General features: G+C 42.1%; 1 protein-coding gene across 2 annotated transcripts in view; it reads right to left on the bottom strand.

The window, feature by feature from the left end:
• Nucleotides 1–16,274: 16,274 nt before the first annotated feature.
• The window catches only part of LOC122163053 (follicle-stimulating hormone receptor), a 76,747-nt gene continuing 73,239 nt past the window's right edge, over nucleotides 16,275–19,782 (bottom strand). For both annotated transcript variants that reach the window (XM_042823887.1, XM_042823897.1), the window contains one exon: nucleotides 16,275–18,485. In XM_042823887.1, coding sequence (XP_042679821.1) covers nucleotides 17,258–18,485 — 1,228 coding nt within the window. In that variant the 3' untranslated portion in view covers nucleotides 16,275–17,257. The remainder of the gene's footprint in view (nucleotides 18,486–19,782) is intronic.

The raw sequence follows: 19,782 nt of genomic DNA, 5'->3' as shown, positions 1-19,782 counted from the left end.
GCCTAATGAAATAAGAATGTTTTCAATTCCATGTGAATAAATATGTATTTTAATAATAGCTAATGCCATTTTGTAAAGGGAAGCACACTGGGAGGGTTCTTTAAGAGAACATTACATTCATTGCAAAGTCCTTTCCTAGAAAGTGACTGTAAAGAAATATGAACTTACAAAATACCATCCTTAACACTGGGAAGTCTCAGTTCCATTTTGTTCTTCCTCCCTTAGGAAAACTGAAAGGCATTATTAAGGCATATCAATCAATTGTGGTAGCACCTTTATTGCCTAATATTACCACCATGTACATACTGATAACTTTTCTACGTATTGTTTACATTGTACATCTTGCCAGTGCCTGCTTTCTCTGTGTAAAATTTCTCATTAAAAAGTGCATGTCTTGAATAATGCATGTGCACAAAGCACTTGGGTGATCCTTTGATACTGGCAGAATCTGGAAGGAATAGAAAGAAAAGAGGGCCTCTTTTGCACAGTCATCATAACGCTGTGATATTAGCCATGCTCGGTACTCCTCCCTGACTTTGTCTTTAAATTGTGCAAGTTTCTTTTAGAAGGGACATGCCATTTATTCGTGAAAGAAAAATGTAAGTACAGATGTAACTAGATTTCTGAAACATGCTTCATCACAGATCTGTTGTCAGACTGGTTTTGGACGGAGCTGTTTGGATCTGGGTTTCTGGAGTACTGTTTGGATCTTGGGTTTCACTTCACCTTGCCACTGATCATAGTGTCACTGCTGTCTCAGCATTTCCTTCCTTAGCATCTGCTTCCTTAGCCCCCAATAGCATGTGGTAGTAAATGCTTCCGTGAGGGAAGGTAGGACTCTAAGGATGGTTGAGGACATTTCCAGTATTACAAGAAGTGAGGTTTTCGTTGGAAAAAAGTTCCCACGTTTTCAAGCAACATACCATCAGAAGAAAAAGATATTCTTCTTTTCCTTGGAGTGCACCTTTCATACCCTTTTATAAATAGTCCTGATAATGGTTATGGCATGAAGAAAAGTGCAGAAGAAGAATGAAGAATGGAACTTGGAAAATCCCCTCTTCAGGCAATCAGTAGCAACAGTTGACTGAGTGCAATATTGACTACTTCTGGCTTGGCTACTACTTCTGAAATACTCAAATCATCTCACAGTGCACCTTTTTCTGGTTTGAAGTGAGAAGATTACATAAATGGGACCAGAATTAGCCTGGTTTATCTCAGTACATGCAATGTAGTCTGCATTAGCATTTTAGAGCACAGCTGGAGTATGTTTTGATATCAATTTCCTTATCATTCCTCTTCACTGGAGTTTTTATTCCCCTCGTGGAGTAGTCTTGGATCCCACAAACTTTTTGGAGCATACTAAAGATGTGCACATAATGCGCTCTGTCTGTTAATGTGTTTGTCTCTGTGGATCTCCATTGGATGGGGCCCCAGGTACCCTGGCCTAGTATTAGATATGGAAGTTGATGGCCCCTACTGCAGGTGGGGTTGGAGTTTGATAATCCTTGAGGTCCCTTCCAACCCAAGCCATTCTATGATTCTATGGATCCAGGCTTGAAGTAAAAAATAGGAAGAGCTTCCTGCATGGGTATTGTAAACCACATAAAATATTATAGACCTCTGGTCTTCACATAGTGTTCTTTACTGCTCCAACTCTTCAAGAAACCTATGCTACTTGATAAGGTGAGCAGAGCCTCAGATGTTCTGCATGACTGCATCAAGTGACTTGAAGGATCTGTACCCATATTTGCCACCTGTAAGACAGATAAAGTGTTTAAAGTGTTCTTCTTTACACTGAGTTAGGCTCAGTTATCAGCATTAATGAGCTCTTTCACCAAACTTTGGCCTTAGTTTGAGATCGTGGTTTTTTTTTTTCTCTCTATGTTGTGAAGCAAAGATTAATGATTTCTGCTTTTTGTTTATGTATTTTATTTCATTTATTATTTAATTGTATGACTGTGACTTGAAGTAATTAATTTAGTAACTCCCCTCTATCCAGTAGTGAGAAATATTTTCCATCAAACTTAAAAGTCATGCAAAACTCACCTGGCTGCCGGTTCCCGACTGGCTCCAGCATGGTTTGCTTTGAGATCTATTAGGCACTGGAAACCTTCAGTGGCAAATAATTTAGCTGCCCCTGGAAAACACAAAACCTCACTGATTTGTTTTGTGATCATTAGTAGGAGTCACCTGGCGAATATTCTGGGTCTCCATTTGTCTGAAATAGGAGAAATAATCACAGTGCTGATCCCAGCCACGTATTTTTTATGGATCAGATTCTTTATTTCCTGGTGGTTATTTGCCCTCCAATGAGCTAAATGTAAAACACTACTTAGATCTGTAAACCAGAATTCCTCAACTTGCCTTTAGGAATGGATATGAGAGGGACACTTATCTGATGCAAACCTGTGAGCCACAGTGCACCTGTTTCAATAAGGACAGGCTGGCCACTTCAGGTTCTAAAATAAAAGCAGTCATTTGATGTGTGACAATATTTAAAACACAGAAACAAGTCAGATTTTTCCTATATACCTCCAACCAAGCAGATGATAGAGAAGAACAAGATTTTTTCAAATCGATCGGGCTCAGATTAGTCAGGGGGGTCAGTGCCAGCAGGAGCTGGCTGGCTCTCACTGCAGTGTGCCACTTTGAGTGATTTTATTCTCATTCTTGAGGCAGTAGAACAGCTGGGGAGCCGTGAGCTAGCCCTGAGGGGAATACAGTCCTCTAGCAACCTGACAAGGGCCATGTCCATAACGAATGGAGAACTGGATTGTTTTACCTGGATCTATACCAAGATTTAGGCAATGAGTTGTGTAGTTTTGTTCTGTTTTGGAGTTGGGCTTGACCCCCATGGTCTGACCACGTTGCCAGCATTATCCTCCATACATTCAGCTGATAAATCACATCTATCATGAAAGCTTCAGTGGCAGAGGACATGTGGTAGGATGTCCTTTATTTTCAAGACTTTATTGCTTTTACAAAATAAATGTCAAAGGAAGAAAGTGTTAAAGAGTAAAGCATATATGCTAGGAGCACATGAAAAAAAGCATCCTTTATTGTGCAGATTTTCCTTTGTTCATTATTTCATGAAACTGAGGCAGTTCTATTGGAATAAGTCTCTGATCTACTGTGGGAAAGGTAGGGAACTGAATTCATTTTGTTTTGCATTTCCCTATTGTCCAAAAAAAATTAGTTCGTTCCTCATGCGTGCTCAATAACTTTACTTCAGAGAAATAGGTACTTTCCAGGGCAAAGCTCCTGCTTACAATCTGCTTTTTCTAGAAATAACTCCAGTTCTCTAGGAAGCAGCCAGCCCATACGGAGCCCATTCTTCCTTGGACACTGACTTTTCCCTTCTGTGGCAATATCTGACTGTTGCTGGCAACCTGGTCGTGTTTTTTTCTTGTGATTCATTGTTGTAGACTTGGTATATTTGGAATGTTCAATGGTACCTTCTCCTACTGGATGTCAAGAGCACTAAAGAGTTGTACAGTTTGCTTTGCAGTGTATCTGCCTTTTGGAACATGTTATTGCAGTTAATCTAGCACTGTGGTGGGTGTTTGGGGTTCATGCTGAGCAGAATGCTTGCATGCATCTCATCCGTATGTTGATTTTATACAAATGAATATTCTAGGCTAATGTATGACACCTAAATTCTGGATATTTTACTAGATAACAGTGCTATAGCAAATGATTTAGATGTTTTGCCTTTATTATTTTTCCAAAATTAAATGTTATTTTCTCCTTAAAGATTTAATACCATTTGTTCAATGTAATCACCAGACAGTGATTTGATATCATTAAATCAATCAAAAGTAGATCTTCATTGAGCACCACAAGTGCTGCCCTTCTAAACTACCTGCATTTAATGGGACAACAATTTTTGTCCAAAGCCATATGGAAAATGCTTTATTCTTGATCCTCCCCCAGGCAACTCTGAGGATGTTCTTCCCAAGAAGGATGTTAAGCTGTAGAACGTTTTGTAGGAGAAACTGAGAACCTCAGAGAATCAGCTCTCATACAAGAGTTGTTCCCTAAATACAGCAGAGCAAATTGGATTTTTATTGATATAATTTGTCCCATGAATGGAAAAATGTGGAAATGTGTGACAAAATACTGGAAGTTGACTGTAAATTTTTACCAATGCAGAAAGAGATCAATCCTGAAGTAAAAAAAAAGTGCATCTATTATAGGGCTGGAAACAAATTTATTTTTCTATATATTTTTTTCCTATGTGAAATACTTATTTGGGAAGGAGGAGAGAGAGCAACAAAGTGACGTATTTGCAGCAGTAGGTGACAGGAAAGATATCAAGATGAATGTCTGCCTTTTTGCTGCAAGCAAATCTTCTCTGCCAGACTCCTGCAAGGGTTCACTTGTGCAGCATTGTCTTAAACTTTTCACCTGGCATTAAATGTATCCTAACTCTTGTCAGCATCATCAGCACAGAGAGCAGAAATGAAATCTGAGGATCTTTCACATAGCATGGGAGAAACTACTGCCTTGGTTGTGGTTGGTGATCTGGCCCGGTCTGATTATAGTTCTTGTTTTGTGTGTGCCTTTCAGATGCTGTTGACATACCTTGTGGTCTTTGGCTCTTCTTAGGCTCCCAGGAGACATTTGGCACCTTAGGGCTTTAACATCTCAGGTGAGATACAACATTTCCATCATGCTGAACTCTTATGGGTGTTTCTGTCATTGCTTCAGGGGCAGCGGAAGAAATGGGGAAGCACAAACCCCCATCCTCTCCTCTCCCCAGGATGTTATGTCCCACAGGCAGGGAGAAGAAGAACAACACAAGCAAGGTCACCAACACAGTAGTGGAAGGATCTGGCCTTGTCTATGCCCACCTGCCTGCACCCTTGCATTTTTGTCTTGTTTTTCGAGATAACCTCTCTATGCTGTCCTTAAAGGAGGAGTGTTTCTCAGTACAGGCATGATGTAATGCTGCTTTTTATACTGCAGGAAGAGAAGGGGCTCTACAGTCTGCACTTCAATAACATCCGTGCTGTTAAATAACTCCCTCTGCAGCTGTGTGTGGGAGTGTTCTGCCATACCGCTCTCGGAGGCACTTATTTTTCAGACAGAGCAGCTCCAGGGAGGAGGGCTAACCACGGGGATGACCTTGGGCTGGGGAAGGAGCCAAAGGCAGCACTGTGCCTAAGGCAGTATGCCTCCTCCCTGGAGGCTGATCCAGGTGAAACTGCCTCCATTTATGGCTCTTCTGGGCTGAAAACTGCATCAGAGAGAAGCTTCATCCCTTGCACCCTGCGTCCACTTCTTTAGGGAGTTTTGGACTTTGCTGGAGGGACCTCGACAGGTTTCAGAGGGACCTCGACAGGCTGGAGGGCTGGGCTCGGGTGAACCTAATGAGGTTCAACACGGCAAAGTGCAAGGTTTTGCATTTGGGCCGGAAGAACCCCAGGCACCCGTACAGGCTGGGAGGAGTGGTCCTTGAGAGCAGCTCGGCAGAGAAGGACCTGGGGGTCCTGATGGACGAGAGACTGAACATGAGCCAGCAGTGCGCTCTGGCAGCTCGAAAGGCAAATGGGATCCTGGGCTGCATCAGGAGAGGGGTGGTCAGCAGGGACAGGGAGGTGATCGTCCCTCTCTACTCGGCTCTTGTGAGTCCCCATCTGGAGTACTGTGTCCAGGTGTGGAGCCCTCAGTACAAGAAAGACATTGAGATTTTGGAAAGGGTCCAGAGGAGGGCGACTAAGATGATCAGGGGGGCTGGAGCACCTCCCCTATGAGGACAGGCTGAGGGAGTTGGGCTTGTTCAGCCTGGAGAAGAGAAGGCTGCGCGGTGACCTCATTGCAGCCTATCAATACCTGAAGGGAACCTACACCCACGAGGGGAGTAAACTCTTCAAAAGGGCTGACAACAGCAGGACTAGGGGAAATGGATCGAAGTTGAAGGAGGGAAGATTTAGGTTGGATGTTAGGGGGAAGTTCTTTACAAGGAGAGTGGTTAGGCCCTGGAACGGGCTGCCCAGGGAGGTTGTGGATGCCCCGTCCTTGGACGTGTTCAAGGCCAGGTTGGACGGGGTCCTGGGCAACCTGATCTGAATGTGTGTGTTTGGTGGCCCTGCTAGGCAGGGGGGTTGGAACTACATGATCCTTGAGGTCCCTTCCAACCCGGGTGATTCTGTGATTCTGTGATTCTGTGGAGGGTGAGGGAGGAGGGGGGTCCTTTCCATGATGATATGAGCGCATGAGATGTGGGCTGAAAATCTCTTTTTCCCTCTGGGCAACAGGCAGAGCTCACAAGGCTGAATTTCCCTTGATGCTCGGCAACTTGAAACACTTTGATTGCTGTCACTGGCAAGTTTCCCATAGGTGAAGACACAAGTGGGCTGTCCATGCACCTTGATGATTCCAGGAATGCAGATATGCCCTTTGGAGTACTACTGCTTCACCTCTTCAGGGATCCCCATTGTGCACTTCTGCTGTTCATGCAGAGATTTGTCTCAAAAGCCTGATGCAGCCTTGGGGCATGCCCATCACTTTTACTCCAGCTGTCCTGGTCATCATAAAAACTTATGTTATATTCCCATTGGCAAAAAGTCTGGTTTTAAAAGTTTTCAGGCACTCAGAAACTGCAGTCAATTCCTGCTGCACAGGCTTCTCTGATCCTCCAACAGGAAAGCCTATTTGATTGCCTCAAAACAAGCCCAGAATTCATTAGTATTTGTATTGTTTTGCTAGCGTAAAATGACTGCCATGAATGCACATCACAATGAATTCCTCTGAGATGAGGTGGCCTGAGCCTGCTCCAGGGATGTTCAGGAGGTATAGTGAGGAGTGAGTGCTCCTGGTGCAGAGGAAGAGGGTAACAATTCCTTCAGCTTTGTCATAGCAACAGAAAGGGTTAAGCAAGCTGTCCAGAAGAAAGCTTGTTAGGTATGAGAAGGGCAAAGGGAATACTTACTGCTGATTTCAGAGCCTCTCCAAGAAGTGAACGTGATGTCCATTCCTGGAAGATGCATGGGCTGAGTCTAGAAAGCATAGTGATCAAGTTATAAATAATGCTGAAACGTATGACAGAAACTGCTACTGAACTGCAGCAGTAACTGATGCCACCACATTCATATTCTAAGCACTGGATACAGTAGGAATCCAGGACAGCTGCTTGCTATTTGAAGAGGAAAGGGAAGCTTCTGAATTATTGATACAGATGAGTTGAGCTTGGATTTTCTATGTAAATATAAATTAATACAATTAAGGGAATAGCCAGGAAACCACAATGAAAGGCTTACAAATACAAAAATAGCAGGTGGTCACAAAACAGTGGTGCTGGGTGAGACAGGTGTCTTGCACAAGGCCACCCTTCCTCCTGCCCACCAAGCCCTGCTGACAGCTGCAGGAGGCAGCAGGGACAGCCAGGGCACGCAGGTCCTTTGTGGGGCATGGAGCATTGAGGGAGGTGTACACTGCCTATCCAGCCTGACTTTATTATCAGAGATTGACTAGCAGTGTTTTATGTTTGTTTTCTTTCCTTTAACTTTAAACGCAACAGGTCTTTAATGTGCTATTGTTCTTGTTATCTGATAAATGCCATCTGATGTCACGTAAGTAATGTGATGATCTGTTCTTAGAATTGCTAGCATCACTTACTACCTTTCTCCTTCACAGCAGACCATCTCAAACTATCTAAACCTGGTTCTTATTAAGGGTGACTTCTTTGTCTGCAAAAGTTCATCCCCAGTCAGGACACGGATGTTTTCAGGCTTCTCCATCTGTGCCTTCTGATTTTCTCAAACAAATAGTCTCAACTTTCAGTTTCTTCCTTACCCTAGGAAACAGAGCCCAATCCGAGTCCTCCAGACCTCTGTACAAGCTGTGTGTGTTTGAGGAACATAGCTATTCCCATCCAAGAGCTGTGCTCCTTGTCTGTGCTTGCAGACACAGAACAGAAAAGAGAATGGGAAAGGAAACCACAGTGTTTGTGTGTGCTGGGGGAGGGGGGAGAGAAGCATGTGTGTAGAGGGGAGGGAAAGAACACCGCAACATTTCCTTTGATGAAGTCCTCTCTGAAGTAAATGAGAACTGTCAGCATCCATTTCACAGTGATGTTCAGGATTACAAAGGATGATTTGAAGGAAAAAAGGCACAAAAAAAAAAAAAAAATCAAAGGAAAAAATAGATATTCTTGGCTTCTAAATAGAGTTTTCTTGCAGTATTTTCCTATTTCAGGCACCACTTGCAACTCTAACTGCTGTCTGCTACAGGCAGGGACAAGCGCAGAAGCAAGAGAGAGAGGTAACAGCATCGGTTCAAAGAGATGCAAAAAGGTAGGAAATGACTCAAGCAGAAGAGCGCTCAACTTGCTGGACTCACGCCTGGTTATCACTCAACGTGAGTAGTTGATACTGTTCAAGCACAGCCATATTTCTATATCTTGTTAGTTAATAAGTAGCACAAAGAATGCAGTGCCAAAGCACAAGCTGCTAAACATGTTTATTTCCCCAGGTTCCCTCTTGCTCCCTTGCTTATCATATACATTTGCATCAAACCTGCTGGGAAATATTGCAGTCAAATGAAGGAGGCTCTGTGAGGCGGATGGGAGGGCAGACTATGCAGGATGCAGTCAGCCCTCTTCCAAGCTGCTCCTACCACCTCTTTTCTTTCCATGCCTGCACAGTCAGTGGGACAACACCTGCTCAATTCTTTCCTATGCTTTTCTCTGTAAATTACTCATACAGCGTATGATCAAAAACAATTTTCCAAAACTATTGAGGACCCGATCTCATTTTGCCGTGTCTAACATGCTGCCTGGGGAAAGCATGCATTGCATATACAGTAAGTTTGTCAGGATGTGCAGCTCTGAGGACTGAAGGAGTGGCTCAAATCTGCCTGCAGACACAGCTGTGTTTGCTGATATGGACTTCATTGCCATGGGAGCAAAAAGGAGTGGAACTTCAGCACGACTGCTGCCATATGTGACTGGGCTGCTTGTTCCAGACAGACTTGTTGGTGTTTGGAGGGACTTTATAGCATCACAGAATCGCAGAATGGCTTGAGTTGGATGGGACCTCAAAGGTCATCAAGTGTCAATCCTCTCTCCACAGGCAGGGCCACCAACCTCAATATCTAATACGAGACCAGGCTGCCCAGGGCCCCATCCAACCTCACCTTGAACACCTCTAGGGTAGGGGCACCCACAACCTCTCTGGGCAGCCTGTTCCAGCACATTACTACTCTTTTGGTAAAGAACTTCCCCCGATGTCCAACCTTAATCTTTCTTCCTTTAACGTAAAACCATTTCCCCTTGTCTTGCAATTATCTACCCTTTGGTTAAGAATGGATCATTTTCATGACCAGTGAAATGAAAGATGAAGACAAAGCTTGGAAGGATACTGAGACAGTGAGAGACTTGTGGTAAAAGTGGTGCTTGATGATTAAACAACTTCTTTGTGTGTGTTCGTGTGTGTGTACAAGGAAATTCAACTGTAATTCGGTAGAAGATCTCAGTAGGGTTTGCTTATAGGTAAGGATACTTCAAGGCAAGACTGGATGTGGCTCTGGGCAGCCTGGTCTATGATACAAAGAAATCCTTTTTCAGAAGCAATGATCGACCCAGCTGCTTGGCTTTGGGAGGACAGCATCATCTGTGGTCTTCAGCCGCGGTCTGCAGAGGAGATGGTGCTTGTTTGAAAAAGCTTAGACCTGCAGTACCATCCCTTTGCCCAGGCTTTCTTCTTTCTGTTATTTTCCATGCGGCTGGAGTAGAGAGGAGCTCAGGTGCTCCTGTAGCTTTGGTGCCTCCTTCCTGCGCCTCCTAGTCAAAATTACCTGCAAACAAATGTGTGATAGGAATGGCTAGGAGTGGTGGTGGAGGATGTGAGCAATTTTTCATAGACGAAAGGCAAACGTTACCTTCCTGATATTCAATTTGCTGCAGTGCAGAGGGCTGGCACAGAACTTGCACATCATGTCAGCCCTGCTTAAAGGTCATTTATTGTGGAAATGGCTCTTGTGCTGTTACTCTGAACAGGGATGAATATTAGTCTCAGTGCAGACCATTGCTTGCAGGACACCCAGCTTAGAAAAATTAGACATTGTGTTTTTATGAGCCTCTTCAGTGCAATTCTTTTCACTGCCTCATAAGAATTATTTGTGTAGTCTTATTTTAAGTGAGAGAAATTTCATTTTCCCCATCTCCGCCTCCCTCCTTCCTCAATATCATTTCTTCATTTTGCTGACATTCTAAAAGGGAAAAAGCCTTTGAAATCCTCCCAGGACTCTCTCCTCTTACTGCAGTCATCTTCTTGCTGCAGAGCACAGGATGTGGAAGATTTTGTCCCAATGCCATCTTGGATTCTGGGTGAAGCCTTAAGATTATGACAATTGTTCTGCTTCTGATGTATGACAAAAGCTCCTCTTGAGTGCTTTGACACATCTTTTTTTCCTCAATGCTCTTTGTCTGTCTGTCTGTCCCATTTTTTGTTGTTCTCGCTCTGCCAGTGGCAAGTCTCCAGGTTCACCTACTGGAAGCTGTGCTATCCTTGTGGTCTTTTGGGTTATGAGGAGAAATCACGAAGATAATAAGGAAGATTCTGGGGACATCCTTTGCACAAATATTACAGAATATAGGGCAGATTATCATTTTATCTCATGCTAAACCATAACCAATTTCCTCAGACAGCTTACTGAGAATAAAGGGGTGATAAAGTTTTGTCTTCAAAAGAGGTGTCCACATCCCTGAGTGCTTTACATAGGTATTACTGGTTATTTAGGGTTCTCTGAAGATCTCTGCCTACTTACATAAGTATGTAGTTATGTAGTAATTGCCTACATACAATGGTTAACTGCAGGTTTGCAAGATTTAGGAAAGTGTAGAGGCTGCAGTAATACTGTGAACAGAGGAAGCATGTGTTGTGCAAACAGCCTTAGCTCACTCGCAGCCTGAAGTATCATCACCAGTGCCTGCTAGGCAAGAGGATACCAGGTAGAGCACTGATGTTGTCTGTTACCCAGTGAAAACATGCTATGGGTTCTTTAATTACAAAGAAAATAACTAAATATCCAATTCAGCTATGACTCAAATGGGAACCATGGCAGAAGAAAAACAATATATTTCTCAATGAATTAGTCCTAAAGAGAGAGCTAGCCAAAGGATTCCTGGAGAGTGATTTTCAAGAGATGAAGTTAGACCTATCCAGTTGCCTCGTTAGTTACATGATTAACTGTTAGCCCTTTGTGGTCAGAGGTGTGTGCTGGTTTCACACGAGATGTTCCACAGTGCTAAACGAAGGCAGTGCTGACAGCATGAGATCTGGGACACAACTTAGCAATGGTGAAAACTGCCCTGTGATGCTATGTGATGCGTGCAGCAGGGATATCCAAAGGAAAAAATGTTTCACCTGCAGCAACAAGTAGAGCTCTGCCAAATTGTAAGTACTTAATTTAGAATTTGGCAGCCCTTCTGTTGCTTTTTGAAGTCTTCGAGTAATGATGAGGCTGTTGTGAACACAGGTTGCCTGCTTTCTCTTCAGTTTCACTTAACTTTTGAATTACTTTTCTCCTGGATAAAAGCAGATCTCTTCTGCTTGCATGGCTGAACACTGCAGCAAGACTAGGACCTACAGTCAGGGCAGTCAAAAATCATTTCTGAAGAGCCAAGAGTGATGACCCTTGTCTAATTGGAACAGGTGCACAAGCAACAGTGGAACTAAGTCCAAAACACTGCTGAGCTGGTGCCTTCAGGAATTGCATGCTGAAGCACCTGCATAGAAGCTGAGTGATAGTCATGATGGTGTTGAATGGAAGAACATTCTGTAGACAGAGCATTTCCAAGAGGTAAACAACATCTTTAGGTGAAAAAAGTAAAATACCAATGCCTTGGATGTTTTTTTTAGTGACTAATGAGTGTTGTAACTCCAGTGTAAACACGTGGAAAGATAATGCTGTCCCTGGAAGGTAGGAAAACTGATGCTAAAAGTGGTGGTGTGAGTAGAAGCAGTTTTTGAAGGGAGAGAATGTGTAGTCCTGGTGAAAGGCAGTGCTGGGTAATAGGAGAAACTGGAGCCGTTGGATGTAAAACAAATCTTGGTTAAGTCAATATGGCAAAAAATGCAATGCCATGGAGATATGGCCTCAATACCTGTGGCAAAGACATCTAGCTCAACTCAATTTTTTGCCAGGTCTAGGCAAGTTGCCTCTGCTGAGGAACATAGGATGCTAGTGCAGGTAATATAAATACTCCTTTTAGTACTTGTGCCAACTTGTAATTTTGGTTCTGTATTATGCAATAGGACGTGTAGAGACAGCAAGGTAGAGCGAATCCTGTTTTAATGCCAATTTTGGTCCAGGAAATTTAAAAAAGAGAGAGGAAAAAGAAAGGCTTTGGGCCTTCCCTTGAAGTGGCATCAGGCAGTGTTGGGGGAATGTGGAGGCCCATTGAAAGCTGCCCTAGTTTGGCTTTACTTTTCTAGTTTTTGATGGCCCCACTTTCTCTGGCTTTTCACTAGGGAATGCCTCCTGCTGCCAAGACATCTGTGGCATGAGGGAAAGAAAACTCTGAATCACCTGTATAAAAATCAGGTTGCTTTTTTTTCCCCAACAAAGTCCAGGGAATCTGCAGCAGGCAGGGAGGGGAGTCTGTGTTTCACCCTGATTTATTGATGTCGGCTGCCTCAAACAGAGTCTCCTTCAAAGCAGAACATTTGAAGCTTGGGCAAGGGTTAGTTATCCTCACAGCAATCACTCAAAAAATAGCTAAAATAGCAAAGAGAAACTGGAAAGCAACATAAAAAGACAAGTTCACTCTGTACAGAGTGAACAATGAGCAGACTTTTGAACTTCTCGCTGCTGATTTCTGAAGCAATACTTCTGAGGAGCAGGTATTCTGCTAATAGAGGATGGCAGGTAAAAGCAGAGCATTGCTGGGCACAGGCAGCATGAACCACTTATCCTGGGAAGAACCAAGATGGGGAAAAGCTGAGGCAGATGTTCAGGACCACATGCCTGCCTATGCAGCTTGGGCAAGAAAAGAAGCAGCTCAAAGAATTAATCAGACCTTTGTAACTCACAAGAAGTACACTGAATTGCAATGCAAAGGAGACTGGTGACGGTGCTGTCTGTAGCCTGTATGGCACCTAATGCAATTGCTCTCCTTTTCACAGTCAGCACATACAAAATATTCATTGTATATTACATTGCTGTGGTAAACCCCATGACACCTAGTGTACAGGGATGTGCCATCTTTTTCCTCTGAGCACTGAATGACTCGTGATCTTTACATAAAGCCTGAGCCTGGGGTATGGCTGCGTCGTGTGCTGTTTGATAAGAGTTTGACCTGATCTGCAGAGGGTCTGCTGAGGTGACCTGAGAAGCATGTGTAAGTCAGAATTCCAGAAAGACTGTGCTACTATGGGCTAAGTGCTAGAAATTGTAGTTAGGACATGGTGATTGTTATTTTCTTCTTTATGTAATAATACATCTCTAATTATAACCACAACGCTGTGACCATCCCTCACTCAACCAAGGATGCCTAATGAATCTCTGTAGTGGCCAACCCTTGACTGGAACTTCATTTTAAATTTCTCTCTCCATAAGATTTTCCCATGTGCATTTCTATTGTTAGTTGCCTAGGAGCTGCATTCATCCAGAATGGCCCCATTAGTGCAGAATTTTAGCACTAGATCTTAAGAAGACTCAACAAAAAAGTCTATCTTGCTCCGTCCTGCCCTTCAGTCTTTCACCCACCCACAAATACAGCACATTCCGATCTGTGCACTGTTCTCCTTGTGTCCTTGTTAATTTTTATGGCTCTTTTTTTGTGTGGATACATCTGTCTGCTGGTGTTGAGGTAGCAAAGATCCAGGTGACATATGGCAAAAGATGTATGAGACAGAGAAATAATTACAAATTTTAGTTACAGTAAAGCTAAGTAAAGCATTCACCTGTTGTATTAGACTTGGAAGCACGTTTGTCTCACCCAGCATTATTTCTCTTGGAAAACTGATGCTTTACAAAAGGTTTTCAACGGACGAGGGAAGAGAGGGAGTTCTCTGCATTTTTTAATGCTTGAAATCCATTCCTGAGTACTTTCATCCCTAATTAAAGGTCACCTACTGGTTTCAGAACAACTGTTAATGAAGAGTTTAATTATCCAGATGACAGCTGTAAAATCCTGCGCCTGAGCATGAATATTTTAAAGAAACAAAGCCCAGATTTTCGAATATGTGTCTGCAGTTAACTTTGACTAAAAGCTCACTCTGAAGAAGAGTTTACATGCAATTCACGTTTGCAATATGTAATGGGAGATTACATGTGCTCAAATTATTACGCAAACATGTGAGGAGGTTTGCCTTTGGTTACCTGACCATTTGAACTGGATGCACCTTTCTTTTCTGTTCCCTCTTTCTAGGAGGAGGGGGGATGATCAGATTATTCCCCAAGGATAAATCATTTTGCATTATTAACTCTTCTCAACAACAAACCTGCATAAATTAAATGTAAGATTATCTGCTGTGTCCTCAGTGGAATGATTAGGAGGAAATCTACAGGAAAGAAATGTGGTCAGATGATTTGCCAGGCTTCCTAAATAGGATACAAAGCCTCATCCTGAATTCCTAACAAGCTCAAATATAGACCTGTCTTCTAATGAGCAAACCCTGGTTGGCATATCTGTGCAACCCCCAGAGCAAATGCTGTAAAGAAAATGGCTCACAGTTCATTTTCTCTACTGAGTCAGATTTTTGCTTTTATTGATGCTTTTGACCAGCTGCTCCCATTACTTTTACCCGTGGTGGCAATGTTCATGCTGTGACCTTTAGCCTATCGAGGTAGTGACCCCATTTCTCACTACCCATCATAACTCCAGATATGTGCTTCCTGGGGAGGTCAGGTAGGGGCTCCTCTCGAGGTACATGCCTGAAGAAGAGATGCTTGTATCAGGCAGATGAAGAAGTTCATAGTGTCCCCAAAGGCAGCAAATTGACTTTCAGCACAATCTATGTCATTCTGACAGTGGCACTATGAGAGCAAAGGCAGACATACTTCTATAACTGGGCATTTCCTGGGGTTGGTGGAGACTGAAATACAAGGGTCACGTAAGGCAAATTTGCACTAGCAATGTGGCATCTGGGATTGCTTTCAAAGTCTGGGACTAATCAAGCAATCACTCACATGAAATGTAAGTCTAGTTAAAACAGAGAAGAAAAAAAAAAGTTTAATAGAAAAGATACGTTTATGCAGTTTTTTGGTTTTCTCTGAAATACCCTCTCCACCCTCCAGATGGCTTACTTGCCATTTTGGCCCCTGTGCTCAGTCCATTCAAATCAGTTAAATGTTATCCTGGTGCTTGTAATGAGCTCGTGCTCAGCTCATGTTCCAAGCGGTCTCCAGCATGTCATTGTCCTTCTGTTTGTTCAACACTTGCATTCCTTTTTTATCTTTCTCTGTGTGAATCTATGTGTTACTGGAGGTTGATGGGGCTGGGAGAGATGGCCAGGTCTTAGCCTTGCTTAGTGAACTATCTACTTACACAGTGCAGTGACACAAGCTGTGTCACACCCAGGAATTCTGCCCCTGGATGACAGCCCAAAGCAGCAGCTCTTTCTGGGTGGATTATGCCATCCCAAATCCTTGAAGGATAGAGAGGAAAACTAGAAGTCATTACAATATTGTCAGTTGTCAGATGGTTTGTGGAGCAAGCTGGCAGTGGGCTTGAAGTTAGAATAACTTACAAGGCTTTCCTTTGAGCCAGAGAAAACAGACTGTTTTCTCACTACTCATGGCTCATCTCTTGAACACTGAACAGAAGACTGAACTTATAGTTGACTGGCACTTGTAGTGCCATTGTCAGAGATTCTAAGCTTTGGTTGTTAGAAGGGGAAACAGACAATTGTCTCATCTGACAAGAGTAATTTCTATATATTGAATAGTTTAAATGCATATATATTAAATGACTAAAACTCGAGTTCTATCAATAGTTTATGCCTTACAACATGGAAAATGAGAATTAATAGAAAAGATTTGTTAAAACTAGGATGTCAGTGCTGCAAAGAAATCTACTTAACAAGTTTCAGGTGTGCATATCTTTCTGTGCTTCCTTAACTCTCTGAGAGACTGCAGGTTTTTTCATTGTGGAGGCTTTCATCAGGCAAGTCTCATTCATAGGTCACAGTGACCCAATTGTGGAGGCTCTGCTGCATAAATGGAACTCTTCAGATAAGCAGTAACATTAATTGCTTACTTCATCAGCATATCTCTGACCGTACAGTTGTTCTCAAGGCACTTTGTTTTGATATTGGTTTTATTAAAATGGATTTCAGAATGGAAAATGCAAAATAGTTTTAAGATTACACACATAAAACACATTGTTCAGCGGTGAGAAGAAACCAGCGGGCTTTTTGGGCATTGCAGGCATGAATAAAATACATCTAGCATTTTTTTCTTACACTGCTTTTTCAATTAAAAAAAAAAAAAAAAAAAAAAAGAAACAGCCACAAATAGCTACCTTGAAAGCAGCTATGAAAGGACCAGCATCCCGTGAAGGGGATGGTACAGGCCTGCAATGCCTCTTACAGTCTTGAAGAGTATTCATTGCCTTGCCTTGCCAGACTCAAGGGATCCAGCCCTGCAAAAGCGATTTTAACTCAACTTCATTAAATCAAATTTAGAAATGATTATTATGAAGGATTCCTTCTGCTCTTTTTCTTCCTCTCTTGTCTTAGAAACAAAACTTAAGCTAAACAAAGCTGTTAGAAATTCATATGAAATCTGATTTTTTGGGCCCACCTGTCTCAATCAACAGTCCTAGGAGGGCATTAAACTGGGCTTCTGTCTCCTGTAACCTCAGAAGATATGGTTAATGAAAAAAGCTATTTATTTGTCTTTGTTCCAACATATTTCACAGACAACAAAAATAATTCCACTTTTTTTTTTCTTTTTTTTTCTTTTCCCTTTTGACCACATATAACCATTACTTCATTCTCAGTAAGCAGCTGACATCTTCCTAGACTGAGGGGAATCTCTGCCTGTACAGTAGGAGATATGCATTTATAAGCTCATTTATTTCTGGACACAATTCTGCAAGGACACTTTGACATATACTGCAGTTTCGTTCTTTGTCCTTCAAGAAGTAATGAAGATGATGTGTCATCTTCGATGATGAACAAAAAAGCAAAGTGGAAATAGAAATGTTTTCTCATAAAAAATAAGTTTGCATGCTATGTTGAAGTCATTATTCAAATAGTTGAAAGTGATTACCACACTGCCTCAGACACAAATTCATGCAAGCACCTCAGTTCAAGCGATTCAGAGGAACCAGTGAATAAATAGTCCCGTCGCTGTTTTTTGATGCGGTAGGGCAATGGCCATTTCTTGTGTGGAAATTATGAGCAGATGAGGAAGTCTCTGTTCTGTAAATCTGGGCTTGCATTTCACAGCAACCAAATTTGCTCAACAGGATGAAGAAATCCCTGCGAAAAGTCTTTGTGAAAATGGCATAGAGGAAAGGGTTAGCACAGGAATTAATGGGGTAAAACAAAACCAGAAGGATCTTAGATTTGGACACGGTGATGAGAGGAGCCCTGAGTGAAGCTGATATTGCAAAAAAAGATATTGGTGCCATGCAGAGGAAGTCTGTGAAGATCAATATAGCCATGCGCTTGGCAATTTTGGTGTCACTGTTTGAAGAGATAACATTGGGGTTTCTCACCGTAAAGTAGATGCAGATGTAGCAGATGCAGATGATCACAAAAGCGAGTACATTCAACACTAAAAGAAATATAACATAAGCCTGAGAAAACGGTGTTTCTATATGCATGGGCAGACAGATGCTGACCTTCATGTAGCTGCTGATGCCAAATATGGGAAGAAGTGCCACTGTGAAAGCAAACATCCAGCCAAAAATCATTATGATCACAGCATGCCGAAGTCGGACCTTGCGGTCGAGTTGCATGGCATAGGTGATGGTATGCCACCTTTCCAGAGTTATCACAGTCAGTGTGTAGACTGAGAGTTCACTTGCAAAAACGGTAAAAAATCCTGCAGCATTGCATCCTGCCCCAGTTTGCCAGTCTATGGCATAGTTGTAATACTGGCTTTTGGTCTGGATATCTACTGATGCAATAAACAACAGATAGATACCTATGCAGAGATCTGCAAAGGCAAGATTGCACATTAGAAAGCGAGGTACAGTGAGTTTGTATTGACTGCTTATTAAAATAATGAGGACAGTGGTGTTCCCAGTGATAGCTAAAATGTTGATAAACCATATCAGAACTCTCAGAACGTTGTATCCCATGATATCTTCACAGGGATTGAAGGCATCAGGTTTGGGTGAGCAAGCTACATTAATGACTTCGTTGCACAAGCCATAGTCAAATTCGTTCTCTGCAGGGCCAAAACGTGTGCCATAATGGGAAATATAATCTTCAGCTGCGGATCGTCTGTGTTTCTTTTTGCCAGTCTGCTCATCAAGGTCTTGCTTAGTCTGAGATATGCTACATATTGGGTATAACTCCGTGCTGAAATTAATAAAAAAAAGAAAAAAAAAGCAGTTATAAACTAAGAGACACAGCGTGAGGCTCACAACAAACATAGAATCACAGTGTTTACATCAGCACTTCTGTTCTTCTGGTTAGCTGATTATAAAGGTTTGCCTGGAACTTGAAAGCACAAGACTGATAGGTCCCTACTAATATAACATTACTGTAAATTAATTTTAAAACATATGGGAATGAAATCCTGATATTCGCCTTACTAACAATCTTGATGCAGTTATTCACCTAGACAGAGTAAGAAGCCTCCCTTATTTCAACTCAATTTCTCAATAACATGTCATTGAGAAGGTGATTCTGCATGGGGAAAACATGATGATGAAGCCCTACATAACACTGGACTCTGAAGAATCAATTCAGTGGTGCCCATAAGGAAAGGAGTCTGTATAACCAGAATCACTCCCCTGTTCATCAGTATTACTCTTGAACTCCCTTTTTCCTGAAGTTTTTGGCAGTCAGTGTGTAATATTCAATATCAGAATTCCTTCAGGGCACAGAGCATCTGCAGAGTGTGCCGTTCGTTGTATCTAATATCATATTTGTCACTGGCCATTAAAGCAAATAAATAGCATGAGTCAAGCAGGGTTTTCAGATAATATCTGAAAGACAGATCACAGATAAAAACAGTAGATTTGGCAGAATATTTTGCTTCAATCATACTTTTCAAGGAAAGTGAAGTGAAAAGGGGTGAAGGGAAGCCTTCAATTCCACATCCAACATTGTTAGAATCGTTTGGGTTTTTCAATGTTTTTAGGATTTTCAGTCAGAAAAAAAATGCAGAAATTTCAAGTAAAAATTCTTTGAATGGCCTCTTTTTTTTTTTGGTTACTTTGTGTTTGGCTTTATTTTCTAGAGGATTAATTTTAAACCCTTCTGCATGCATAGAACAAGGGAAGAAACAAATGTTTTATCTGAGAAGATCAGATCCATCAAAATAAGAACTATAAAAATGTGTTAGCAAGAAATAAAGGCCTTAAATAACTGTTTCTCATAGAACATCGAAGTTTTGCTGTTCCAGAAACTTACATCCATAGGTTTGCACAAAGGTGGATCAAATTTAATTTGAATTATCCAATACAACAGTCGACAGTGTGTTGAAAGCCAACAGAGCAGTTCTGCTCTGCCTACTTTCACTTACTGGTTAGACAGTAAATTTGGTGTCTGTTTTCCAGGACGGGACCACAGCTTATCTCCCATTTCAACTTGACAGCTTTCTGTTCTATTCTATTCTATTCTATTCTATTCTATTCTATTCTATTCTATT

Source organism: Centrocercus urophasianus, unplaced genomic scaffold, assembly GCF_019232065.1.
Source record: "Centrocercus urophasianus isolate 14NV4802_14NV808 unplaced genomic scaffold, USGS_Curo_1.0 seq_10, whole genome shotgun sequence".
Taxonomy (NCBI): Eukaryota; Metazoa; Chordata; class Aves; order Galliformes; family Phasianidae; genus Centrocercus; species Centrocercus urophasianus.
Note: the sequence above shows the minus strand (reverse complement) of the source record. Positions and strands in the feature narration are given on the sequence as shown.